At 40.5% G+C, this 27,296-nt stretch overlaps 1 protein-coding gene across 3 annotated transcripts in view; it reads left to right on the forward strand.

Annotated features, from left to right (window-relative positions):
- dnah5 (dynein, axonemal, heavy chain 5) overlaps positions 1-27,296 on the forward strand; it is a 99,723-nt gene that overhangs the window by 26,225 nt on the left and 46,202 nt on the right. For all 3 annotated transcript variants that reach the window (XM_041941723.1, XM_041941724.1, XM_041941725.1), the window contains exons 28-58: positions 84-302; positions 594-656; positions 1,020-1,258; positions 2,769-2,916; positions 3,101-3,193; positions 4,093-4,292; positions 4,437-4,590; positions 5,346-5,509; positions 5,781-5,937; positions 6,262-6,474; positions 6,833-7,057; positions 8,058-8,230; positions 10,040-10,110; positions 10,404-10,511; positions 10,720-10,907; positions 12,945-13,139; positions 13,803-13,937; positions 16,184-16,291; positions 16,894-17,047; positions 17,273-17,419; positions 18,904-19,145; positions 20,376-20,552; positions 21,251-21,455; positions 21,718-21,860; positions 23,248-23,382; positions 23,739-23,861; positions 24,122-24,335; positions 24,710-24,933; positions 26,022-26,220; positions 26,335-26,507; positions 26,888-27,018. In XM_041941723.1, coding sequence (XP_041797657.1) covers positions 84-302; positions 594-656; positions 1,020-1,258; positions 2,769-2,916; positions 3,101-3,193; positions 4,093-4,292; positions 4,437-4,590; positions 5,346-5,509; positions 5,781-5,937; positions 6,262-6,474; positions 6,833-7,057; positions 8,058-8,230; positions 10,040-10,110; positions 10,404-10,511; positions 10,720-10,907; positions 12,945-13,139; positions 13,803-13,937; positions 16,184-16,291; positions 16,894-17,047; positions 17,273-17,419; positions 18,904-19,145; positions 20,376-20,552; positions 21,251-21,455; positions 21,718-21,860; positions 23,248-23,382; positions 23,739-23,861; positions 24,122-24,335; positions 24,710-24,933; positions 26,022-26,220; positions 26,335-26,507; positions 26,888-27,018 — 5,120 coding nt within the window. The remainder of the gene's footprint in view (positions 1-83; positions 303-593; positions 657-1,019; positions 1,259-2,768; positions 2,917-3,100; positions 3,194-4,092; positions 4,293-4,436; positions 4,591-5,345; positions 5,510-5,780; positions 5,938-6,261; positions 6,475-6,832; positions 7,058-8,057; positions 8,231-10,039; positions 10,111-10,403; positions 10,512-10,719; positions 10,908-12,944; positions 13,140-13,802; positions 13,938-16,183; positions 16,292-16,893; positions 17,048-17,272; positions 17,420-18,903; positions 19,146-20,375; positions 20,553-21,250; positions 21,456-21,717; positions 21,861-23,247; positions 23,383-23,738; positions 23,862-24,121; positions 24,336-24,709; positions 24,934-26,021; positions 26,221-26,334; positions 26,508-26,887; positions 27,019-27,296) is intronic.

Consider the following 27,296-nt stretch of genomic DNA (forward strand, 5'->3'; position numbering starts at 1 on the left):
GATGAATGACCCAAATGATGTATGTTGTCGATATTTGTATACATCAGGTGAAAGACTCTGCAACCGTTTTTTTTTCCTCACAGGAGTCCTATGCCATGCTTCATAAATATGAGCTGTCAGTGGCAAAAGAGGAGGCCGATAAGGTGGATACACTGCGTTATACCTGGGAGAAACTGCTGTCGCGGAGCACAGAGGTACAGAACGAGCTGGTGGCCTTGCAGCCCAATTTCAGAGGGGAGCTCATCAGCAATGTGGAGACCTTCCTCGAAGACTGCCAACACTTTTACCAGGATTATGACAAGGTAAAGGAGACAGCAAATTAAAGACACAAGCACACACTCAAAGGCTCAGATAGCCCCCGCAACCACTTGCAGTAATGTGCTAACTTCTCCCCAAGTCATTTATTTTTAGTACGTATAATCAACATGACTTGTTAATTAGCCAGCTCTCCTAATGATTCCCTTGCATCTCTCCTTGTGTCTTCAGCTGGAGAGAGTAAGATGTAAGGAAAAGACACAAGTGAAGGAAATGTGAATGCATTTTACGCGATATGGGATGTACCCACAGGCTTGTTTTTTTCCTCTCTGCTTCAGGATGGCCCCATGGTGGTGGGGCTGGCTCCTCAGGATGCCAGTGATAGACTCATCATGTTCCAGGTTTGTTACAGACGACCTGAGCTGAGCATAATAATTAAGTTATCATTTAGTCTGTCAGTCATTGTATTTATAATTTGGGTTTGGAAATTGTCTTGGTTCCCCACAGAGCCAGTTATGATAATTTGTTTTGTCTGTTTTTTGCTATTTCATGTTTTTATCATTTTCTTTTTCAGTCATTGCAAGTAGCACAGCTAGGCTTTCTATTGTTTTACTGTGTGTAATTTATACATGGAGAATTGCGTATATTTTACTCAAATGTACAATGTCTGAAAAACAAGACTGCTATATTAGATAATTAGATATTAGATCATTTTAATACTGTACTTATGTTTGCTGATTTGTTGCCCTTCTTTTCCTCTTTAGAATCGATTTGACAACCTCTTCAGGAAGTACATCACTTACACTGGTGGCGAGGAGCTGTTTGGACTTCCTGTTACCCAGCATCCCCAGCTGTTGGAGATTAGGAAGCAGCTGACTCTGCTGCAGAAGTTGTATGGCCTTTACAACAATGTCATCGAAACAGTCATTGGTTACTACGATATCCTCTGGGCTGACATCCACATCGAGAAGATAAATAATGAGCTACTGGACTTCCAGACAAGGTTTATTTCATGTGACATTCACCTTATTACTACATTTAAAGGTTCTCTGTGAAGTTAAAGGCCTCTAGCGGTGCTGCGGAGCTGTTTTTCATGTCTTTTTCCGTCTTGCATTACACTATCAAAGACAGGGAAGACAAAGTAAACAATGCTGGAATTAAAGTAGTTAAAAAATAAGCTTTACAAAAGTTCATGAGAAAGGAAATGAACTGAACATATTTGTTAGACACTGTGTTTTGGTGAGCAACATGGAATATAAACTTAACCTCTGTTTGTTTACAAGAGAAGTCTACAGGACACCTTAAGTAAATTTAATTGATTAGTATTGAACCATTTTAACCAGAGTGACTACTACTACTACTTAACTACTACTACTGTTACTACTACTTAATGCATCACCTACTGAAATTAAACAAACCGAACTAGATTGAACAGAAGGCAGCCCTTAAGGTGCTTTACTGAATACACTGAAAAGGTGGCTTTTGCTCATAGTAATCAGACTATCATGTTGTCACAGAAGTGAGTGTCCATCAAATTCGCCCACTATCTAAAACTAGAAGCGTCCACTCAGAAGAGTCTAGATCCTCCACAACGTGGGTCTGGGGGCATGTGGATGAAGCAGCTGCTGAGAACTTGCAGCCCCAACCATCCGGTTTGGAGGGGGTGAGGAGTCGGCAGTTAATGATAATAATAAAACAGTCAGCAAAACAGGTTTTTCAACAATTATGAATCAGTGCAACCACGAGAGGTCGTTGAGCAAACAGTCATAACGTGCACAAAAAAATTTGGCTGATGGATCCAGCAGTATGGGAGATGAGCTGCAGACAGATACACGCATGGACACAAACACACAACCAAACACATGATCCCTTCCAGGCTTATGGCTGGCAGACATACTAGCAGACATACTATCAGAACAAAGGAAAATAATAAAGAAGGAAAATTATATGATTTTCATTAGTCTGTGTTTCTCCGTAGCAACCCCCCTTTTTCCTGGCCTGATGCAAAGTCCTTCCTCTGAAATTATCTTCTAAAATGTTTTTCGTTAAACCTTGCATGAATGCTCTGAAGGATTTCAATTTCACCTTTTCTGTCCACATTTATCTGTGCACTCTACAAGGGTTCATTCATTGTGCATTTGTTGGAGGGAAATTGAAGGGGAAAGAGGCTCAAATAGTGCAAGTTAAAGGCATCTCATCTGCAGGAGAAAGTAGTCTCCACTTTTGTGTTCTCCTGACAGTATGAAACTTGTTGAAGGTTGTTAGCCATTGCAAGGGGAGTATGTGCTGCCGTAGCATCTGAAGATGAGAGGACAGCTCCGGCAGAAATGTTATCTATCAATTTTAGAAGTGTTGCTTTGGGCTCGGTACACTCTGCAGAAGTGCTGGTGCATGTGTGTCTCAAAAGGACGTGCATTTACACCTCGGGCTTGACTTCGTGCAGAGATAACTTCTAGCTTGGAAGACATTTTGGTGATTTGATTTTGTTAACTGTTGTATCTGTTAACTACCAGGTGTCGCAAGCTGCCTCGTGCCCTGAAAGAGTGGCAGGCTTTCCTGGATCTGAAGAAAACAATTGATGAATTCAGTGAGTGCTGCCCCCTGCTGGAACTCATGACCAACAAGGCTATGATGACTCGCCACTGGAAGAGAATTACTGAGGTCAGTTGAGCAAGGCCACCAACGTACCACTGCAGTTACCAGTAATTTCCACTAAAAAGTGACTTATCATCAACACCCACTGTAATAATAATGTCAATCGTATTAGTAATAATAGCTGTTGTCTTGACATTTGGTATGAATAGACATTCTAATTTCCACACTGTCTATCTGGTTTTGTGTCAAGGTGACTGGGCATACCTTTGAGGTGGAAACTGATACATTCAAGCTGCGCAACATCATGGAGGCTCCTCTGCTCAAGTATAAAGAGGAGATTGAGGTAAGAATGAATAGTACACATGAAAAAATGTATAAACAGTATTTTTTGTCACATGATCACAGGTCAAATGTATAGATGATACTGAAAAGTATGCCTGATGAATGGCACCCAGGTTGTTTGGAGGAAATATAAAAGTTTGATGCATTTTCATAGCAATATTTACCACAGAATTTCTTCAATGAATTTGATCAGTGACATATATATGTGTCTCATTTAGTGTCGACTATAATGCAAAATAGGGTTGCAATGTGACTTAATATCATTCTTCCAATACAGTGAGCATTAATCTTGGTACCAAATACATATGTTTGAGCTGTAGCATCATTTTCACACAGGATATTAAATCAGCTGTTGAGCATACTAATCAAGATGAAAAAAATCTAGCCGATGTCTTTATGGAAAGCTTGTTTGTATTTTTAAAATTTATTTTGTCAAAATATTTAGAACTTCAAAACATTTTGGGCAATAATGGTGATATATAAATGAAAAAAGATGTTTAATGATGTTAATAATGATAACTGATGCTAATGATGATTAGGTTGATAAAAGGTTTTATACTTGTTTAAATTTGTTAATTCTCTTTATTGCTTGAAATTCTTTGTAGTCATCATCTACCTTTAATCTTAAAGTGACCATTTTTTCTTCCTAATATATGTACTGTTGTAAAGGCTGAGGAAAAACAACACGTTTGATTCCAAAAGGATAACTCACGGGCAGACAGGTTAAGATGGACAGCAGTTTATGAAAGAGAGAACAGAACAGATAACAGGATGGAAAATAGGAGTTGGCTGAAGTTGTGACAACATGAGTCATGTACTAATATCCTGGTGGGGATAATGAAAATGTTTATTTATTTCTTTTGCCACTGCACTGAACACATTCCGGTGTTTGTCATGCAGGATATCTGTATCAGTGCAGTGAAAGAGCGGGATATTGAGCAAAAGCTGAAGCAGGTGATCGCTGAGTGGGACAACAAGACCTTCACGTTTGCCAACTTTAAGACCCGTGGAGAACTGCTACTGAGGGGAGACAGCACATCAGAGATCATTGCCAGCATGGAGGACAGCTTAATGATTTTGGGGTCTCTTATGAGCAACAGGTATGTCAGTGCTGACTCTTAATTATCATAATTGCATCAGAACATTTTCTGTGGGCAATTTTTTTTTACTGCTTTGTCGACTTCGCAGCAACTATTCAAGCTGTCACCGTGTGTGGTTTAATGTTGATGTAACTCACTTCCCAGGTACAACACCCCATTTAAAGCCCAGATTCAGAAGTGGGTTCAGAATCTTTCCAACACCACTGACATCATAGAAAACTGGATGACCGTCCAGAACCTCTGGATTTACCTGGAGGCTGTGTTTGTGGGTGGAGACATCGCTAAACAGCTGCCAAAGGTAGATTACGTCACAGTAAATTAGTCATATTGGACTCTCTAATCTCAATGGATACATGATTGTTAGACTAAAGCAAAAAAACTCAAAAATTCTGGTTCTCCTCGACTAAAATGTCTTACATTTTCATTAACATAGTTCAGCCCTGTTTCAAAACACATCAGGACGCTGTGTAAAACTTTAAAACAGACAGCAATCTTTTGCAAATAAACTGTGTTTAACGACAGCGGTCGTAAAGACAGTTCCTGACCAAATGTAGTAATCTCCTATATACAGTCATGTGTTCTCAAAGTGGTGAACCTCGCTCCATCGTTGCTTGTAAACGACTGAGCCTTTTCAGGATGCTCCTTTCATACACAATCATGATACTATCACCTGTTACCATCATATCAACCTGTTTACCTGTGAAATGATCCAAACAGGTGTTTTAAGAGCATTCCAAAACTTTCCCTGTCTTTTGTTGCTCCTGTCCCAACTTGTTTAAAACATGTTGCTGCATCAAATTCAGAGTAAGCAGATATTTACAAAAACCGGTAAATATAATGTCTTTGCACTGTTTTCAATCGAGTATATGTCAAAAAAGATTAGTATATTATCACATTCATTTCATTTATTTATATTTTACACAGCGTCCCAGCTTTTGGAATTCAAAACAGCCAAGTATATTAATTTGTATTGCAACTTGAAAAAACAAAGCAAACAAAGAAGTATTAGAATCTCTGATAATCAGATGAATAACCGGCTCAACCTTTTTTTAGGAAGCGAAGCGTTTCTCTAACATCGACAAATCGTGGGTGAAGATCATGATGCGAGCCCACGAGATGCCCAATGTAGTACAGTCATGTGTGGGAGATGAGACAATGGGACAGCTGCTTCCACACCTCCTCGAACAGCTGGAGATCTGCCAGAAGTCACTTACAGGGTGAGTAGAAAGGACCAAATTCCTAATCAATTATACTATGCATTAAAACAATAATGAAGGTTTAAATGGTGAGTACTTTGAACATTATTCAAAGAGAGAAGAGAGTCCTTAAAACTGTCACAATAAGAAAATATTTATTTTTAGGATTTTGCGGCCAAGTATTGCACATGTGTCTAGTTTGTTGTGTTTTCAAACAAGTTATTTTGAGACAGACTATTGCAGGTATCTTTTTTAACTTTTGTAAAATTGTTATTATTATGCCGTCAAACAGCTATTTGGAGAAGAAGCGTCTGCTGTTTCCTCGTTTCTTCTTTGTCTCTGACCCTGCTCTGCTGGAGATCTTGGGCCAGGCCTCTGACTCCCACACCATCCAGGCCCACCTCCTCAACGTCTTCGACAACATCAAATGTGTCCGCTTCCATGACAAGGTGCATTTTTCATGGAGCGCCCTTGGTGTTTTTATTGTTTGTATTACACAGTTGGCATTCTGACAGGTCAGGGTAACAGAACAATGGCATCTTTCAAGCCCTCTGACAAGAATTTATTTATTTATTTTTGCAGAACTGAAGTTCTAGGTTTCAACAGAGTGAATAAAGTCCAACAAAGGCCTTACAGTTGAATTGACTGATCAGAATGGTGCAGAAGAGGAGAATATATACAAAAGTTTTACAGCATATTCCTCTCTAAATTCACAAAGGAAAAAGAATAATCAATCTGTGATTTTAATCTATAAAACATGTCATCGTCCTCAGGTATATGACCGTATTCTGGCTGTATCATCACGGGAAGGGGAGACCGTGGAGCTGGAGCGTCCCGTCACAGCAGAGGGGAACGTAGAGGTTTGGCTCAATGCTCTGCTGAAGGAATCCCAGAGGTCTTTGCACCTGGTGATACGACAGGCTGCCCTGACCATCCAGGACTCCGGCTTCCAGCTCATCGACTTCCTCAACTCCTTCCCTGCTCAGGTAGATCATAGTTGGATTCAAAGAACTAATCCCCTAATATTTAAAACAATGGATCATACCATCAGTCTCTTTGATTGATGGCTGAGGACTGTGTACTGAGAGGACAACCATGCTGGGTGCATGAAATCATATTGTTTTGCTTTGGTTTCTGGGATATTTTGTGATGTTTTAAGGCCATTTGTTGATCTTGACTCCCTGTAATTCTACACTGTAGAATTCTCTGTATTTAGAGAAGTAATACAAGTGATAACATTGTTTTGGCTTGCTGAACAAAGCAAGAATTGCAATTTTTAGTTTTTCAGTACATTTGAAAGTTGCACAGGGATGAGAATGCCAATTATTCTTGTCCTTGATCCAGGTGGGCTTGCTAGGTATTCAGATGATATGGACAAGGGATGCTGAGGAGGCTCTGACCAATGCCCGATACGATCGGCGCATTATGGCCAAAACCAACCAGCTGTTCCTGGATCTGCTCAACACACTGATTGACATGACCACAAGAGACCTGGGGGCTGTGGAGAGGACCAAGTACGAGACCCTCATCACCATCCACGTCCACCAGAGGGACATATTTGATGACCTGGTGAGTATGATCATGATGTAATACTGTTGAACCTCTTGTATGATGGCTTAGTGTACTAAAGTATGTTTCACCATACAAACAAGCCATTTACAATTTCTTTTCTTTTCACGTATATCAGGATCCCCTGCTCGAGAAAGCTATCCTTTATTCAGATACCCTCTGTCTGTGGTGTTAAAAGAAAAATATTCAATTCTATCAGGCAAAAGTCTTCAAAGCATTTTCATTGGCAGCCAAGTGATATTTAGACCAAGAGAAGGAGCTGTCTTTGAAGGCTCCCCTCTAAGCACAGTAAATTGCCCAGCTGGTCTCCAAGGTGAAAAGCACAGGTGTGAAGGAACTTTATTTGGCCGTGTTTTTTTCTTTCTATCATTATTATTTAATTCTCTCATGCCTGTATTCATTCATTCTCCTTCTCTTTCCCACAAATCTTGCCCTTGTCCTGTCCATTTTTTTTAACCATCTTCTGCTGCTGCATCTCCTATTGTCTTTCTTCTATCCCATCCTCTCTTCTGTCCTAACCTTTTTTCTCTTTGTATTTCACCTCTCGGTTCACCACCATCCTCTTTGTGCCACCTCTTTTCATTGAACCTTATATACTCTTTTTACCCGTCTCCCTTACTCTTTTTTTCCCATCCTCTACTTTACCTTCCTCACACCTAATTTTCATCTCATGACCTCTCACCTCTTTTCTTTCATCCTCCCCTTATCTGCCTCCCCCATTTTTCCACCTTCTTAACGTAACCTTTCTGTCAACTTACCCCCTCATACATTCTTCCCTTCCACCCCTCCTCCCCCTTTTGTCCTGCTTTAATGTCTCACCTCACATCATCTCCTGAATGCTGCCCGTCGATTTCCTACTCTTCACTTGCCATCTTCTCTCCCTTCTCTCCATCCTTTTATCTTGCTCCCCTTCTCTTTCCGCCTGTCTCTGCTCTCTCCATCGCTCTTTTATTCTCTTCTCTTTGTCCCTCCCCCTCACTCTCAACCTTACTCCCTCCAGTGCCGGCTCCATGTCAAAAGCCCCAACGACTTTGAGTGGTTGAAGCAGTGTCGTTTCTACTTCAATGAGGACTCAGACAAGATGATCATCAACATCACGGACGTGGGCTTTGTCTACCAAAATGAATTTTTGGGCTGCACTGAAAGGCTCGTCATTACGCCGCTGACTGACAGGTAGAGGGATATCCATGAAAGCACACACACATACGCACTGTCCTAAAGGTGACATTGGTATTGGTATGTGACATTGGTATTTTTAACAAAAACATGACAACAGACCTAAACACTGTCAGTTTGCATGTTTTATCATGGTTGTACTGGTTGCAACTAAGGCCTGCAGTATGCCTCACACACAGTGCTTGTCAGATGGTCCAACAGCCTCTGAAACCCCTCCCCACACACCTTTCTGATGGTGGAATCGGGGGGCTTTCAGAAACAGACAGCCTTGACAATCACAGCCTCTTTGCGTTGAGATTGGCCAGCTGTGTGGAGGAATGAAAGAAGGCAGTGTTTGAATTTTTCTCTACAAGCAACTACATCCATCATTTTCTCTGTCCTACATCAAGAATTCCTGTGAAGAGAGACTGTCCAAAAGTATTACTTTCTTTAAATATGGCAACTCCCAATAACTGCAAACACAGAGCACCAACTTGCATTTACTTGAGCCTTTTATTTTGGCCTTCCTGTCATCTGAATTGCCCTCATCACTAATTTAGGGACTGGACTCACTTCCAAAAGAGTCATCATTAACAATGAAAGCATTTAAAGTTGAAGGTTTCTAATCTTGAGAGCACAACACTGTTTGTATTGCACAGTTTGAACACTGTCAGGACAACCTGGAACTAATTGCACACTCACAGAAAATGTTACCTTAGTTTGTTGCTAAGTCAGCAATTCCAGACTGGCTTTAGTCCTTATAGTGTTTTTCCATAGATCAGATGGAAATAGGAGTTGTTCACAGCAAGAGATACAATCGTACTGATAACTGTTTTCTCTGTGATGTAGTGGAAATGTTCACCTTAGCAAGAATCTATATTTAATGGGTTACAGTCTCTGTGGCTGACTAATGACTGGACTTGGGGAGAAGAGAGACAGAGAGAACAGTGGAATTGGGAAGCGAAGACATTAGAGGAGGAGGAGTTGGCCCTCTTGCACAGCGACCACTGTGCACAAAGGATATGACAGACAGAGAGAGAGGAAGATGATTAGACAGAGGGAGGTAGGCAGATGTCCACCAACAGCCAGTGTCGGACTAACAGACACACAGAGCGACATAAGAGATGAGACAGAGAGAAAAAAAGGTGAGAGACAAGGAGAAAGAAATGAGAAGAGACAGCAGCAGGGAGGGAGCTACCAGCAGACATCAGACAGCAGCACTCCAAAGAAGTGGCCCGCTGTCCTTATGGCCGAAGGCGCCAAGACAGCCCTGGTTTTCTCACTGCCTTCTTTCCCTGCCTCAAACAATATCTGATTCTTTCTGTTCGGTTGCAGTGTGCTGTGCTGCTTTCCTTTCTATCACTCCCTGTCTTTACTCTTCCTCTTTCACATTGTCCGTCCTTCACCCTCTTTGCCACTGCAGGTATGAAAATGAGTTTTGGATGTTCTTCATAATGGCAACGTTCTGATTTCTTCTTCACACTCCAAAGGACACAACATTGGTTGCAAATGCAGTTTCACCATGATTTTAAGAGGACAGTAATGTAGTGAAGAGGGCAAGCCAGAGGGCCTGGGTCAGGTCCCAGTGTCGGTCATCCTCTCTGCTGAAGAGTCCTTGAGCAAGAAACTGAGTCCCCACCAGCTTCAGCGCAGCATTCTCCAGCTGTGCATGACCTCCACCGTCCCTGTGGAGAATCATATCATATTAGTTTAACTGTGTGACAAATTGAATGTGAGGGGAAGTGAAAACTGCTTTGTGAGGAAGCCAAATTCTTAACCATATTAAGCCTCTGAAATGGAACTGTCTTCCTGTCTATGTTTGGCTAGGTGCTACATTACCCTAGCCCAGGCTCTTGGTATGAGTATGGGTGGAGCCCCTGCTGGTCCAGCAGGAACAGGTAAGACTGAGGCCCTGAAAGTATTACCTGAGGAAGGATGTGTCTATGAAATAGTGATTTTGTCCAATTAGGATCATGGGATAGTGAGAAAACATGGCACTGGCTAAATCTCTTTATCTCTGTGTTAGATTACATAAGTGATTCTAACCTGGGGAACCTTGCCAAGGGACCCCAAATTAACAATAATATATTGCTCTGCTTCACAATTTATGTTGAAGTTACATTTTTTTTCTAAATTTTGTAATAAAAATTATTGCAACTCGTGATGTAGCAAATCTGCCTTTTTTGATTAGGTAAGACAGAGACCACCAAAGACATGGGCCGCTGTCTGGGAAAGTATGTTGTGGTTTTCAACTGTTCTGACCAGATGGACTTCAGAGGCTTAGGAAGAATATTCAAAGGTAAGAGTCAAAAATTGGTGCTATTATGTTATTGCAAATTAAGTGGTGCCAGAAAGGGTAAAAGGGATTTGGGATGACTGATGAGGACCAGGGATTCATTTTTTTAATGAATCCTTAGTAGACAATTAGGTATATAGCATAGATTGGAGTTGCATGTTTAATTCATTGCAATAGAGTGACCATAAACTTGCATGTGTCTGATTTTCAGGACTGGCTCAGTCTGGTTCGTGGGGCTGTTTTGATGAGTTCAACCGCATTGACCTCCCAGTTTTGTCGGTGGCAGCCCAGCAGATCGCAATAGTTCTCACGTGCAAGAAGGAACGTCGCAAAAACTTTGTCTTCACTGATGGAGACAACGTGGATATGAGCCCTGAGTTTGGCATCTTCCTTACCATGGTCAGTGACAAATTAATTCTACTACATCCATCCATCCATTAATTCAACATTTAGGTAGAAACTGCAGCAACAATTTATATGAAGACCACATCTATCGTTCGATATGGGGGTATTCATTGTGAATGAAAAATGTGCTTTCTGATGCACAGTATCAACAGTCTGAATGCTCTTAACTAGCTATAAACATGAGGTGGGCTGGTGGGGCTTAAAACACACTAATTATACTTACCTACACACACCTCGGCAACCAACTGTAGTACAGACTCATAGTATGCTATAATAATAAGCATATATATATATATATATATATATATATATATATATATATATATATATATATATATATATATATATATATATACTGTATGTGTGTGTCAAAAGAATATATGCTGCATATAAATTAGGCAAATAATATGTCAGGGATTAAACCCCTGAAACCATTTTGTTGGAAAATTGACCACTACAGAGACAACTGAGAATGCTGTTCTTGGATTTTACCTCATTACTGAGAATGGAAATAGTACAAGTAATAGAAATGGTATTGCAGAGTGGTGCCTAATCCTCTATTTTCTGAAATAAAGCACAACAAAATAAATACATGCATATCTGCACAGTAATACAGGGCAAGATAGCCAAGCTACCCAGTTAGCATAACACTTAGTATTAGTGAGGCTATTTACCAAACAGGCTAATTACTGAAACAAGTCTTTACTGATATTAGAGTGATACAATACATGCATTTAACATTGACTAGACAACAACTTACAAGATACAAAGAGAGAATTGAGTTATTGTGTTACATGAACCTTGTAGCAGTAGAATTACAATGTGCATCGTCAGTGACTGCACCTGTAACAATGGCAGAATCAGGAGAGGATGAGTGGAAAAAGAGTGGAAACATCAATAAATTTAAAAGATAAAGGTTTCTGAAACTAAATCTCGTCCAAAGGCAATGATAGAGAAAAAACTGGTTCCATTTCAAAAACAGACAAATTTTACTTGTAATTCTCTGCATTTAATTGTCGTAACAATCATCCAACACGGATTCTTTTTAAATTAATGAAAATGATTTACACTGCACTTACCACTAACAATGAAATGCTAATGAATACTTCATGCATTATTACAGATGCATCAATATTTACTTCACTTTTCTCACCTATACTATGAATATTTTCTACAGTTGATTGCTGAGGTGTGTACATGTGACTATAGGTCTAATATTGGTCATAATGTATTCGACCTATAGCCCTATTAGTCAACCTCATGTTTGTAACTAGTTAAGAGCAGCCATAAGACACTTGAAGTTGTATTCATTGTTAGTAACATCTACAATGTTTCAGACTGTTGATACAGTGCATCAGAAAGAGTGTAGTCACACTATGAATGGATTATAATTCACAATGAATACCCCCATAACCGACTATAGATGTGGTCTTCATATAAAACGCTCCACTGCGCAGTTGCTGTCCTAAGGCATGTCATGAAACAGGGACAGTAGAATAATTCTGGCATGTGGCAAAAAGGGTCAGAGATCATTCCTTTTTTTGTTTTTACTGTGTGTGTGTGCGTGTGTGTGCGTGTGCGCATGCGTGCGTGCGTGCGTGCGTGTGTGTGTGTATGTGTACACACGTGTAAAAAGACAGTAATCAAAGGAGGGCTCTGGAGGAGGAGGGACTGAGCTGTGTCGTGGGGTTTTAACTAGGATAGAAGGATAGTGCTGTCTGTGAACTTTACCAATGTACAGTATTATTTTAAAATGTTTTTTATGTTGTTTTTTGGTGTATAGCCATCATGGGTAAATGCAAAGACACTCTGCATTCGGTGTGCATATGTACATTGTAAAATTGTACATCTGCATACCTGTATATATGTGAATCATCCTGCTGGGTGACTTTCTGTCTCTTCTGTGGTCCTGTTTTTGTGATGTATCATTTGTTATTAACAGTATAATCTGAGATGTAAACATTCTATGTAATACAAGATGCAATATTAGATTTGAAACTCCTGTTTTTTTTTCTTTTCCTGTATGATCAGAACCCAGGTTATGCAGGTCGTCAGGAGCTTCCTGAGAACCTGAAGATCAACTTCCGCTCCGTGGCCATGATGGTTCCTGACCGTCAGATAATCATTAGAGTTAAACTGGCCAGTTGCGGGTTTATAGACAACATGGAGCTGGCCCGCAAGTTCTTTACTCTTTACAAGCTGTGTGAGGAGCAACTTTCCAAGCAGGTAAAAAAAATGGATGCGATTTGAGTGCTAAATGTGGCAGTTATCAGACTTTCGGCTTTGCTAACTTCTTACCACCTGTCTACCTGTCTTTTTCATATACACAGTATTTAAAGTGCTTAATTTCTATTATTGGTTTAATAACAGCACACACAAAGCAAGAATGCCAAATTGATTGGATATGGAGAAAAATGGTCTGCACACTTCCATCCAATGCAAGTACTTAATGATAAAGCCAAGCGTTTGCTCACTAAACCCTCAAGGGAATCCCAGGGCTCATAATGACACAAAATAGAGCGCACCTGTGCTTTGTGAAGCAGATACACCTGGGAAATGCAGTTCACATGTATAGTTCCCAAGGTCCAAAACATACGAAACCCCACAAACACAACATATCAGAAAAACTGAAGATCCATCAACACACAGGGCAATTCCCCTTTGACAAACATTTTATTTGATGAAAATTGAAAAAGTAACTTGAGTAAATACTTTGCTCAAGACCTATGTATGCAGAGCCTTCTTCTCTCCACTGTCATCTGCATTATTATTTAAATCATAGTGAAGATTTTTGAAATAATTGTAAATGCTTGTTGCAGAGGCGTAAAGCAGTAGGAGAATACATAAATATATCACTATGAATCTAAAATGCTCTTTGTGATTGTCCAGGTTCACTATGACTTTGGCCTGCGCAACATCCTGTCAGTGCTGCGAACACTGGGAGCAGCCAAGCGAGCCAACCCCAGTGACACGGAGTCCACCATCGTTATGAGGGTCCTCAGGGACATGAACTTATCTAAACTGGTTGGTCTGGAATGTGATATAATGCAACAGAGCTAGACAGAATAGATAGATCGAGCTGGAATAGATGAAAAAAAACACTGAAGAATAGATCAATTATTAATTGAATTAATAGAAATACACAAAGTCAGTCAAAGATATAGCAAAAAATAGTAAATGATTGATACAATTCTCATTACAAAGAAAACTAGAAAATTCCCTCTGGGAAATTTTGAAAGGGACACGGGGTGTGTTCGAGCCGACAAAATGATCTACGTTTTAAAGTTTGAATGAAGTCTCTAGGAGAAAGTATGGCAAAGCAGCGGACAATTGAAAAAGGCTGCAATTTGAGAAAACAGCAGATATCAGAGGTAGTCAGTCCCTGATTAATAAATTCGTCCCAGCTGTGTTTCTGTGGCTTTCTCCTTGTCTGTCTCTGTTGATCACCTCAGCTGTCTGTGTCTGCTTCTCTCCTCTGCTTCATGTCTCTGTTAACATGAATTAATGAACTGAATCAATAAACATGAATGGAGCTAATGCTAACGGAGCTAACAGAGCTAACACTAACGGAGCTAACAGCTAACCGCGCTAATAGAGCTAACGGCGCTAACGCTAACAGAGCTAACTGTGCTAACAGAGCTAACAGTGCTAACAGAGCTAACAGAGCTAACGGCGTTAACAAGGGGGCGGGGGGATGGGGTTTTCATTATGTATTTGTCTGTGTGTGTGTGTTTATGTATCTGTCATTGTGTGTGACTGTGTATGTGTGTGTCTTCGTCTGTTTGTGTGTGTGTGTGTCTGCTTGAACTACACAAGCAGCCCAACCAGCTCCTACATGGAGATGTGTCTGGTATATGTGTGTCTGAATGTGTGTGTGTGTGTGTGCGTGTGTGCGTGTGTAACTTCTGCCCCACCTGCTGATAATTACCTCTGCACCTCTCCCACTGTTTACCTGTTCCTGTTCAGTTTTGACGTGCTTGTTTTTAATCACTTTTTAGCTGTTGGTTAGCCCTTTTTGTGTGTGCATTTGTGTGACTACTGTCTCAACCTCTTTGGCAAAGAGCATTCTGAAGCTGAGTTTAACTGCTTGTTGGACGGAGATTGTTTTCAAACAATGCCCTTGTTTTGACTGAGCTCGTTAAGATAATCATTCTCAGGCTGGTTGTCCTGCAGATGTGTGTGCGTGGGTTATTGACCGGTGTGTGTGTAAATGACAGTTGCACCTGTTAAGCTCTTCCCTTGAAAAGCGGCTTTTTCGCTGTCGGTTTCTTCCGAACAACTTGCGATTGTGACAAAACCGTAGCTGCTATCAAAAAACCGACTACACTGTGAGATGCGGACAAGTCTGGGCCAGATGTACGTGTGTTTTATGTCCAGATATTCTTTAGAAAAATGACAAAATGGTCGACTTAAAAAGACTCTGCGACTCAGAGAACAGGAGTTTGTATTGTATGCAGTGAGATTTGGGTTCGGCGAACCTCCCGAACTAAATCCTCTGGTGAGAGAACCGTACCTCGTATCAGAGTGTACTATAGATCATCGGACTCCCGAGAACTTCCTGAGTCCGACCATCTCCTCGTTTTATTCCTGACACAACAACTTTTCGTTTTATGGCGATCTAAAGACAGGAGGCATTTCTGCTTTGCTCACAAAACAGCTCTGAATTTTAACATGTGACTTAATGGGAGAGCAGGAGGGAGCTGGCTGCACAAAAAGTCTCACTATTTAAATTCAGTAAGTCTCTCAGCTTTTTCGAAGACATCACATGAAAGAGGACAAGTTTGTCTACAAAATGAGCCCAAAATTATGCGTGTAGAGTGTAATTTGTGGCCGTAGCGACGAGAAAAAGAGGAGATTTTCGGATCATTTTTAGACTCTGTGCCACTCTGTCCCCCACTCTAGCACGAACATTCCGCGCAATACACACCCATTATAATCTCAAAATTTCCCTCCAAATGATCACTGTCATTGAACAGTGACTGAACAAAAACTATACGACCAATCAAAATGTGGATGAACACACCAATAGACCAGACTTGGGTCTACATTTTAAAGTTTAAATGAAGTCTCTCGGTGAATGTATGCCTGAGCTACAGACGTTTGAAAAACTCCAATTTCAATCTTGTTTTTTTCGCCCGTCCCATTGCCCCGTGTCCCTAATAATCGCCACACACAGACCAGAACATCAACTATAATTAAGACAAATCATCCTCAGCTGTTTTTTTGGGTTTTTGCTCACTTGTGTCTCTGTGTACGTGTGCGTTTGTTAGATCGATGAGGATGAGCCTCTCTTCCTGAGCTTGATTGACGACCTCTTCCCAGGCATTCAACTTGATAAAGCAGGCTACCCTGAACTAGAGGCTGCCATCGACAATCAGGTAGGTGGGAGTGAAGGATGAGTTTGTCTGGGTTTGCAAGGGAGAGTGAAATGGAGAAATACAGTAAGAATAGAAGGATGGGAGAATAGAATGAGAGAGAGAGTGTGTGAAGAAGGACAGAGGGAAAGGTAAGCAGAGGGCGAGAGAGTGAAATGAAGAAGGTGAGTGAAATCAGGCAAAAGACTAATGGACTGCTGTGACTGCTGTATCTTTCATGTCACTCTTAAACACCTCATGATATAGCACCCAAAGGGATATAAATGGTGTCATTTAGAGTGTCAAGGACCCAACCTAAGTAACTGTGCAAACACAGTGCAGAGAAAATATAAAGTACGAGATACAGTAAAGTGTGAGGCCTTTAAATCACAGCATTTATTGTGTGTCTATGTCTTTAGTGCGTTATGTGCCTTCATCCCTGCAGTGTCGCTATATCTCTGCATGTACCTTCTTTAAATGTGTGTCAACCTGTGTGTGATGCTGTCAATACAGTATAAAATAATGCCCTAACAGTATCAGCCAGACCATGTCACAGTGCTCTGCATAATTACTATGGTACATTTAGTAAAACAGCCGATGTGTATACTATAATTTTGCTCCCTCAGGTTGAGGATGCAGGTCTGATTAGTCACCCTCCCTGGAAGCTGAAGGTCATCCAGCTGTTTGAGACTCAGAGGGTCCGACATGGCATGATGGCCCTGGGGCCCAGTGGGGCCGGAAAGACAACTTGTATACACACACTGATGAGAGCCATGACAGGTAGGGTTTTGTGCATGCTTTGGGATACAAAACAAAGCTGTGCAAAGTTGTATGTTTAAGTGCGAGAGAGACAAAGACAGACAGAGAGATCATCATCTTTCCTCTGTTTCAACTTAAAGTGACACCTCACAAATCAGGATGCAAGTCCTTTTTTCTATGCGTATTTTTGTTTGCTCAGTTACGCTTGCCTTACAAATATCTCTGTCAACGTCTTTCTTCTCTCAGAGTGTGGTCAGCCTCACAAAGAGATGCGCATGAACCCCAAAGCCATCACAGCACCTCAGATGTTTGGTCGGCTAGATGTGGCCACAAATGACTGGACTGACGGCATCTTTTCCACACTTTGGAGGAAAACACTGAGAGCAAAGAAAGGTCAGAAAAGTTGCTTACTCATCAGTGGTTTCACAGGTGGAGGCAAGCTGAGAGTAATAAAATTTCAAATATAAGTGTTGTAATTAATGTAAATGAAATCACATTTTGTGTAATTAAAGAGCATTTCGTCTTTCTTTTTGGCCACTATTTTCATTTTACTGTCCGAAAGCTAATATTGAAAAATGGTGCTTATTAGGCATGCTTTGAGATTAACCTTAATGTCTTCAAATACCACAGGGGTGGGCTATAGGCACAAGATGTAATAACTGTTTGATTGGCAAATAAGGGAATGTGTCATAACAGCATCCTCTCTTCTATGTAAGAGGAAGAGAGAAAGCATGAGAGGGATATCTCTACTGAGGAAAGAAAATATTCCTCAGATGATTCATTAGTACCCCTGATAATCCACGGTCTTCTTTTTCTTTCTTCTCTGGGAAAACTGGTATGTTACTATTTTGTGGATAAGTTTAAATATCCTGGGACATCATTGCTGCCACAGTTCAAAGCAGCACCAACAGCTGTTTTATCTTTCCACACGATCCTAATCCTACACACTTCATTAAAAATGTGTGCATTGGTATGAATATACATTATGTGTGTTAGCTTTTATGTGTCAAAATATGCATCTGATGTATTCAGTATGTTCCCATGCTGCTGCGCATATCTTTGAGAATGCATTCCATATGTTTGTCAGTTGCCTTTGTGCAGCAGCCTGCTGTTCACTAGTGGAGCTTGTTGCTTTGAGTAGATAGGAATCCACCGTTGAGAAGTAGATGATGTAGAGTTGTGACAGGACCCCTGAGAGAAGTACTCTACAAGGAAAAGGAATGCCTTGTGAAAAGAGGCTATACCTATATTGTGATTCAACAGATGCAAGAACAGCATCCCAAGCTAATCTGTTTTAATGACATCTGTGTAGAACTGCGGCTGATGGCTCATTCGAATGAAATCAACCGTATGGTAATGAATTGTTCTGACTCAAACTGTGAGTCCTCTGGACCAGATAAGCTGACATTAAACATGAGCATCGGGCCAAACAAGCATACTTATCTCTATTATCAGGAGCATGAACCACATTTTTCCTGACAGCCAAACTAGACAGTCTTGTGTTTGTTTCTAGACCTTAGTTTTTCTGTTATTCATCACATGTCTTGGTGTTTTGTACTCATATTTTTGGTTGTTTTAAATTTAAATTTCTATTTTCAATAGCAGAACTTAGTGATTAATTTCAGCCGTGGTCTTGCTTGCAAACTGGTAACTCCTGAGGTTGTTTTTATGTTGTAGAACCAGACCATATGAGCAAGACACCATTTTGAACTTCCTACTGAACCTACACAACAGTGTGGTGCCACCTTTTCTATGCACTAAATGCAAATCCAGGGGCCTCTTCATCCTGCCGATTAGCAAATCACTGGTGACAGCATGAGGTCAAGCATCATGTTATATACATATCCATGTAAAAAAAACACTGTTTTCTCTCTCAGGAGAGAACATCTGGATTGTCCTTGATGGACCCGTCGATGCCATCTGGATTGAGAACCTAAACTCAGTTTTGGACGACAACAGAACCCTGACACTGGCGAATGGAGACCGTATACCCATGGCTCCCAACTGTAAAGTGGTTTTTGAGCCACATAACATTGACAACGCCTCTCCAGCCACCGTCTCACGCAATGGCATGGTCTTCATGAGCTCTTCCGTGCTCAGCTGGAGCCCTATACTGGAGGTGAACTGACTACATGAAGAGCTTTTATATATATTTTTTTCCGTACATAAATGTTTGCCGTGTTCATGGTAGATAACAGTATGTACCTGCTAAATGACATCTAGATCATTTGTTCCCAAAGTGCCTTGAGGATGGATTGTATTTTTAATTATGATTCACCACATAAAACATTTTCCAACATTTAGATAAACTATGTTTTAAGTTATGTTTGCAAACATATCAAAATAGAAGAAAAAGCAATTCATATCAAAACCACCATTTATAAAAAAATCTGTTTAATATGTAGTTATGCTGCAGCTAGTGACACAACAAGTCACGGTTGCCGGTTATCAAAGTAACATTGTACACTTTCCAGCTTGGAAGTATTTCAGGAGCTCAACAGTCAGAAAAATGGTGCCTGTCAGAGTGCGTGATGGAAAGATTTGACAGTGTGAGCGGAGCTCAAAGAAATGCTGACACATCTAAACCCTCAACACATTCCAACGAAAATCAAAATCAGACAGAACGCTACTTGGCTTCCAGCTTAAGCGGCAGGTTTTTCATTGCTTGTGGAAGACTGATATCCATCATTGTCTGATAGCACATTCACTGTGGTGTGTGTTTCTGCCATGATATATGTGTGATTTGGCTCTCTCATCCATGATATACATAAAAACAAGACAACAAGCTGCCTGTCAGTAGAGTCACGTGTGCTGGTTGTGTCCTGCCTTCCCACATTAGCAGCCGCCTCAGATGTCCCATTAAAAAACCTGCAGCCTTTTTTGGTATTGTTTTGTTATGTTTGTCCTTGCACACCTTAAATATGAGCTCATTTTAACTTTGGAGAAAACAAAAGAATACCTGTTGGCTTTTATTCTGAGTGACTGAGGATGAGCCTGTATAATGTGCTGCATAACTTAATTAATGAACTAATTAATTGAACCGATAAGTGTCTGTGTACATATATGTCAGTTATATTGGGAGTTGGGTGGCTCAGGGATGCCATGGTATAAAAAGGAGGAGGTTTGGGAACAACTGATCTAGATAACTATACAGTGAGCTCCAGTATCTTAATTACTGAGTGGCACCGAACACTGTAAAAACTTCAAAAATTGCCCAGATTTAGGTATGATTAGTCATCCAATATCAATCATCAATACCTTGAATAGTAATCAGTTGTCCTTGTTCAGAGGAATTGACATTTATGTATTCATTTAATCTTAACTATGATGATGTGGTTGTTGTTCTCAGGGCTGGTTGAAAAAGCGCTCCCCCCAGGAAGCAGAGGTACTGAGGGAACTCTTCTCTTCCTCGTTCTCTGAGCTCTACCGCTTCAGTGTGCAGTCCCTAGAGTTCAAGATGGACATGCTAGAGGCCTTTGTCATCATGCAGTGCATCAACATGCTGCAGGGACTTATACCACCAAAGGTGAGCTTGTTTTAATTTCCCACCACAGGACAGACGGCACTCACACAGCACTTGTTGTGTATATTAGAAGAGGATAATTCATAGATAGAAGGCATTTTCAATCATTTGCTGTTCTAAGAAAACCCCAAAAGATTTGAAAGCTAATGTATCTGTAATCCATCAAATACTCACTTTACTTCTGGTTGTGTACCTTGAACGGATGTAAGTTTAGTATTGTATAGGAGAAAGGATGAAAGTACATTTTTGCCCTGTCCTCACTCACACAGGTTGAAAATTTTCTCCAACTGTATCTCTTATAATTTCAGAAGAGAAGACACCAAGATAAATTGACACCACTAACAGAGCTATAAAAGCCCTAGTTATGCCACTTTGCATAATTATGCCACTTTGCATAATTAGGGTATAAAATCATCAGTAATAAGTTTGTTTTGTTTTTCTATGTTAATGCCCTATAAGGTCATTGTGGTAGAGCCATCATTACAACAGCAGTAGTGCTGATAAGTATTAATTAGGACTAATGGTTTAATATTGTAGCTTTATTTTAGATAAGAGAATTGTTTCATATTTTTTGTGTGATTTTAAATTAATAAACCCTGGTAAAAATGTATATATGTAATATATGTATGTAAGTATATATGTAACTCTCTCTGTGTCTGTCTGAACATAGTCCTTGATCTAAAATAGGTTTTCCTCTACAGGAGCAGTGTGGTGAGTTACCCAGAGAGCACTTGGAGCGGCTGTATGTCTTTGCCCTAATGTGGAGCACTGGAGCCTTGCTTGAACTGGACGACCGGAGAAAGATGGAGATCTGGCTCAGAGAGAACAGCCATAACTGTCTAAACTTGCCAAATATTCCTCTTGACAGTGAGGACACCATGTTTGACTACCATGTCACAGCAGATGGTATGCACGCATTAATAAACAGATGTTATCACTTGTAGATTAGATGCCAGGGAACATCAAAGCTGCTCCACGACAAGCAGAAGCATTATGCCTCATGTTGCACTTTCTTTTGGCAGCGGGTGTACGTTTATCAAATTACACCATGAGATACGGAAATATTCTTCAATTGCAAGACATCTTGGAAGTGTCACTGTCATATTTCGTACTAATCTCTGTGCCACAGTTTATCTTTTTAATGCATTCACATTTATTCCACTTCCAGGACAGTGGGTCCACTGGAGCACCAGAGTGGAGGAGTATGTTTATCCATCTGAATTCACCCCTGAGTACAGCTCCATCTTGGTCCCCAATGTGGACAATGTTAGAACAGACTTCCTACTTCAGACCATCGCCAAGCAGGGCAAGGTGAGGTTTGCTGAAAAAAATGTTTCTAGATGTTTTTATTAACTAAAATGTTGACCCATGTTTCCCGTGACATATGATCTAAAAGAGACGTGTGAGCAGAAACATTTAGTATGTACACATCTGTCTTCATTGTCTCTTTAAGGTTGATGATAAGGGTTTTAGAGAGGGCAGCGCCCAATTAATCTATTCTCTATTCAGTGTATAATGCTTCATTTATTCCTGGATACAGCTGAGTGAGTAGACACGCACATACACACGCCTCAGATCAATAACATGGCAGCATGGCTGGACGCAGCACGACCCTTCTAAAAGACCAGATTAAAAGTGCTGCGGTCGATACTCTACTTAAAAGCCCATCAAATGCCTCGCCACGTGGCATTCATCACAGCCCCTGTGTGCGTATTTGTGTGTATGCATGTGTGAGAGAGCCATTCAGATTCATAACGGCACAAGGGGAGAGTGGGAAGCTGCTGTATGTTGATGCCTTTGTGTGAAGAGATGGCTTGTGTGAGGGGGAGATTTCATTTGCTTTCATTCATTTTTGAAGCTCCTTCAATTCCATTTACTTTTGCTGGGTAAATTTGATTTTCCAGAGGCTGATGGATCTAAATTGAGAACAAAAACACACTCATCTGAAAAAAGCGTGTATTTCATTATGTGAAGCTTTGATTAAGGTCATATCAATAGTTTATATGGCCGTTACACAGACAACCCATGCAGCTCATGCAGCATTATTTTTAATTAGCTCCAGTCTGTCTGTTTTATCTGTTACCACAGGCTTTAGCATCAACTGTTTGTTCAGGTGATTACATGCTCCCACCCCCAAGCTGTGGCCTTCAATTGAAGCCCTGCACATTGTAATGACCGTACGATTGCATATGTCAGCTCTTTCATCTTCCTTGCTGAGATTTGAACCTGTAGCTGTGTAATAGGCCAATCTATTGTTTTTACAAATGGATCTATAAATCTGTGTGTGTCATAATGAATAATTACCCGTCATTGCTAATCAGCAATCAATATATTGAGGCATTGAAATACATTGTTACCTTAAGCGATCTTTAAAAATAGTGCAATAGGACTAACAGTTGTCTCTTTCTTATCATATTTCCCTCATATATTTCCCATATTTCCCTCCCTGTCAGTGTACAGTATGTCCTCTATTATGCCACATGGAAAGGGATATTTAAGTGCTCAGTAACAAGTGTTGTTTCTGTCAACAGTTTAAATCTCAAGCTCAACTGAATAATTAACTGTCATTTCAAGTTGCAAATCATTACTCACGCTGACATATCACATTGCATGTAACTTACATTATCTGTGCATGTCCTGTAGACTTTTGTCTTATGTGAAACTTTACCCAGATGAAAGCAATTGAACATTTTTGCAGGCTGTTTTGCTGATTGGAGAACAAGGAACAGCCAAGACAGTTATCATCAAGGGCTACATGTCAAAGTATGATCCTGAGACCCACATGGGCAAGAGCCTCAACTTCTCCTCTGCCACCACACCACTCATGTTCCAGGTAAAGGCCGTTTGCTCTCCTCTGAATAAGTTTAGGTTGAACAGCTTGCTGTCTCATCCTCTGCAGTTTCATCTGAAGATGGATGCTCTACATGTGTGTTAACTTGTCTTGGGTTTTCATGAACTTGTGAAGTAATATTGATCGATGTCTGGTCTGATTAATCGTGTGCAGGCTTGAGGAAAGACCGCTGTCTTTTCCCTGTGCATGCCTAAGCTGCACATTGACAAGCTGTTACTATGGATTATGTCTGAGTGGAACTTACTGTATCTGGCCTTTCCCTCTCCCTTGCTTTTTGCTGTCTTTTTCACCACCGAATGTGTTGTCTTTTCTCTTTGCTCCCCCTATTTCTTTTTTAGAGGACAGTAGAGAGCTATGTGGATAAGAGGATGGGGACCACTTATGGACCCCCAGCTGGGAAGAAAATGTCCATTTTTATAGATGATATCAACATGCCTGTCATCAACGAATGGGGAGATCAGGTCAGGGATACTTTCAACATAACTTAATTAAAAAAAAAAAAATTAATTTCATGATCTACCTCAATTAATCATAAATTTCTAGTTGTGTGCTTTTGGTCTCGAATCCCATGAAAGGTCACTTCATTTCAAGTCATTTTTTAGTTTACAAGATTTTAGACAACTTGATTCAAATAAATAATACAAGTAAATTAACTGATGAGATCAGCAAAAACAAATGCTAATATAACTAATAATAATATAAAAAAAACCATTCTTCATAGGTGACAAATGAGATTGTCAGGCAGCTGATGGAGCAAAATGGGTTCTTCAATCTGGAGAAACCAGGAGAGTTCACCAATATTGTGGACGTCCAGTTTCTGGCAGCTATGATCCATCCAGGAGGAGGCCGTAATGACATCCCACAGAGACTGAAAAGGCAGTTCTCCATCTTTAATTGTACCCTGCCCTCCAATGCTTCCATCGACAAGATATTTGGTGAGTTAAGAGAGTGCAGTGGAATCATTAGTGATGTATGTATTGACCCAAAATATTTGATTAACATTTTAAGACATGTATTATCAATACTGTTATTGATGATACTACACTGCCAGCTTGCTAGGATAATGCTAGTACTGATGTGAAGTGAGAAGAACACTAATAATGATATTCAGATGTCCCTTGCATTCATGCTTTGTCCTTCTTTATATGTTGCTCGGGGTAATAAAGTGTTGACTCTAAATTTTATTTCATGACCCATACAGTTTGTTCTCTGTCTTAACTAATATACTTGGTGCTTTATAAATGGCATGCTTTGGTCATCTTCCCACCTTCAATTTAACAACTACCCCACCATCGACCTTGTTATGTAGGTGTGATTGGTGTGGGCCATTTCTGTGCACGTCGCGGTTTCGTCTGTGAGGTTCAGAACACCGTGCCTCGCTTGGTGTCTCTGACCCGTCGTCTCTGGCAGTTGACCAAAGTCAAGATGCTCCCAACTCCAGCCAAGTTCCATTACATCTTCAACCTGAGGGACCTGTCTAGGATCTGGCAAGGCATGCTCAATACCAACGCTGAGGTGGTCAACTCTGTCCAGGTGAGAAGATCTAAGTGTGCACTTTAGTTACACTTTTTTTTTTTAATAATCTGATTTTGAAAATGTTGTGTCATAAAGAAAGCTAGATTTCTGCTGGTTAAAACTGATTTCTTTACAATGGAATTCAGCCAGGAAGTTAGTATCACTAAAGTATGTAAAATAATTAAAAGTTCAACTGACAATACGATAAATAAGCCTAAATGAGTCTCTCAAATACGTGCTTCTGCATGCTATGACATGTATATGCAGGTTTCACAGTAATCAGGGTACCACAGCGCTTTAACATTACTGTATTTCTCCCACTAGTAGGTTTCTCGTGTGCATATATACAGACAATAGAGAGGAGTAACATAGTGTAGAGTTGTGTAGTGTAGTCTGGTGCAGATTACTGTATCATAGTAGAAGAGAGTCCCTGACAAAGAATGGTCAAAACCCCCACTTGCGTTGTAGGGCCTCAGTATGACTACATGATACATTAAGATACAGTATTGGCGTGTTTGTTGGCAGTGAAGAATACAAAATTCTAGCATTGCAAGCTCAATTCTTGCTGAGGTGGCCAACTCCCTGTTGGTTTGTGGCCTCACTGAATAATTGAATGCAATGAAATATATCTTCTACCTCAGGCTGCTCAGAGTCTAGGCAAATATGCTCAACATCCCCACTGAGGCTGCCGACTGAACTCTGAAGACTTAGACTACGCCAGGCAAGACTATTATACTCGAACAGAATACAAGAATATGGAAAATAAATGAACGTAACTTTCCCAGAGTTTCATTTCATGCTTATGTGCAGAATTTCTACAGTCAATACATACAATCAATGTCTGTATGTATTTTAGCAAAAGCAAATGAGACAGTGTGACTCTGCTCAATGCTTTTCTTTGCTCATTTGAATCTTTTTTGGATAGTCGTCAAACTCATACAATGATTCAGTGAAAGACAAAAACAGTTCCTCCTAATCAGTGCTATTTGTCATACTGTATGCAACAGAGCTGAATTTGCTAATCGATTAGCAACGCTCACCTGTCCTGCTGGCTTGTATCGGCTTGCTTGAATGACAGCAATAATTAAAAAAAAAGTCATTTCCAGGTTCTGCTGGCACTGTGGAAGCACGAGTGCAAACGAGTGATAGCTGACAGATTTACCATGCCCGAAGACGTGGAGTGGTTTGACCAGGCTTTGGCAAAACTGGTAGAGGAGGAGCTCGGCGAGGAGCACAAGAGCATAGTGGACTATGGGCTAGAGAGATACTTTGTCGACTTTCTACGAGACGCACCTGAGGCTACAGGTACCAATCACTCACAGAGACACGGCACTTGGATGTTTCAACAGTGTGCTTGTGCTGACTTAACTTTGCTTATGTATTATGATCATTTTGATGTGAAACTTTCTTTCCTCACAGGGGAAGAGCCAGAAGATTCAGACTTTGATTTGCCCAAGGTGTACGAGCCGATGGAATCGTTTGAGAGTTTAAAGGACCGTCTGAACATGTTCCTGAGCCATTACAATGAGAGCATCAGGGGTACAGGCATGGACATGGTCTTCTTTCAGGATGCTATGATACATCTGGTCAAGGTACTCTAAGGTTTAGCCAAGCTAGTGTGATTAAGATAAATAATTGGTAGTAGAAAGAACAGACACAAGCAGCTGATTGGATTTATGTGTCTCATCCTTTTTTTATTGAATGGTCAAGCTTTTTGCATTTGAAAGCCCTCAAATGTGCCCACACAGCTTTCAAGTCCAAAATATTTTGCCAGTTTTGCTTTAGTACAACTTAATTTGTGGAGCTTTTAAATGCTTGCATGCTTGCTTGCTTGCACTTGCACAAAATCTTGCACTCTGTCTCCCTTGCTTGCTTTTTCCTCATCCTTTTCTCACTGCAAACTTGTCACATACTGTACATGCAATCCTTTATTAACCCTAGTTTTGTGCGTACGCGTGTTTTGTTTGTGTAGGTGTCAAGGATCATCCGCACACCTGGAGGTAATGCTTTGTTGGTGGGTGTTGGGGGTTCAGGCAAACAGAGCCTGACCAGACTGGCCTCATTCATCGCTGGGTATAAGATCTTCCAGATAACTCTCACACGGTAATGCTTACATACAATACACACACAGCAGTTATTCCTTATATACACTCTAACACAAGACATAATTACTACATGTTTAATCTTGATTATAAACTGATGATAATATCTACTATTCAATATACTTTTTTACTCATTGTGTTCTGGAAAGGTGTATAATCTGCATTTTCCCAGGACAGTCATCATTTCATGTAGGACATAAAAATGATGTTTTCAAACTATAAGCTCACACTTTGCTAACCCTAACGCTGTGCACCATGTATCACTGCAATGCACGTATA

Source organism: Chelmon rostratus, chromosome 8, assembly GCF_017976325.1.
Source record: "Chelmon rostratus isolate fCheRos1 chromosome 8, fCheRos1.pri, whole genome shotgun sequence".
Taxonomy (NCBI): domain Eukaryota; kingdom Metazoa; phylum Chordata; class Actinopteri; order Chaetodontiformes; family Chaetodontidae; genus Chelmon; species Chelmon rostratus.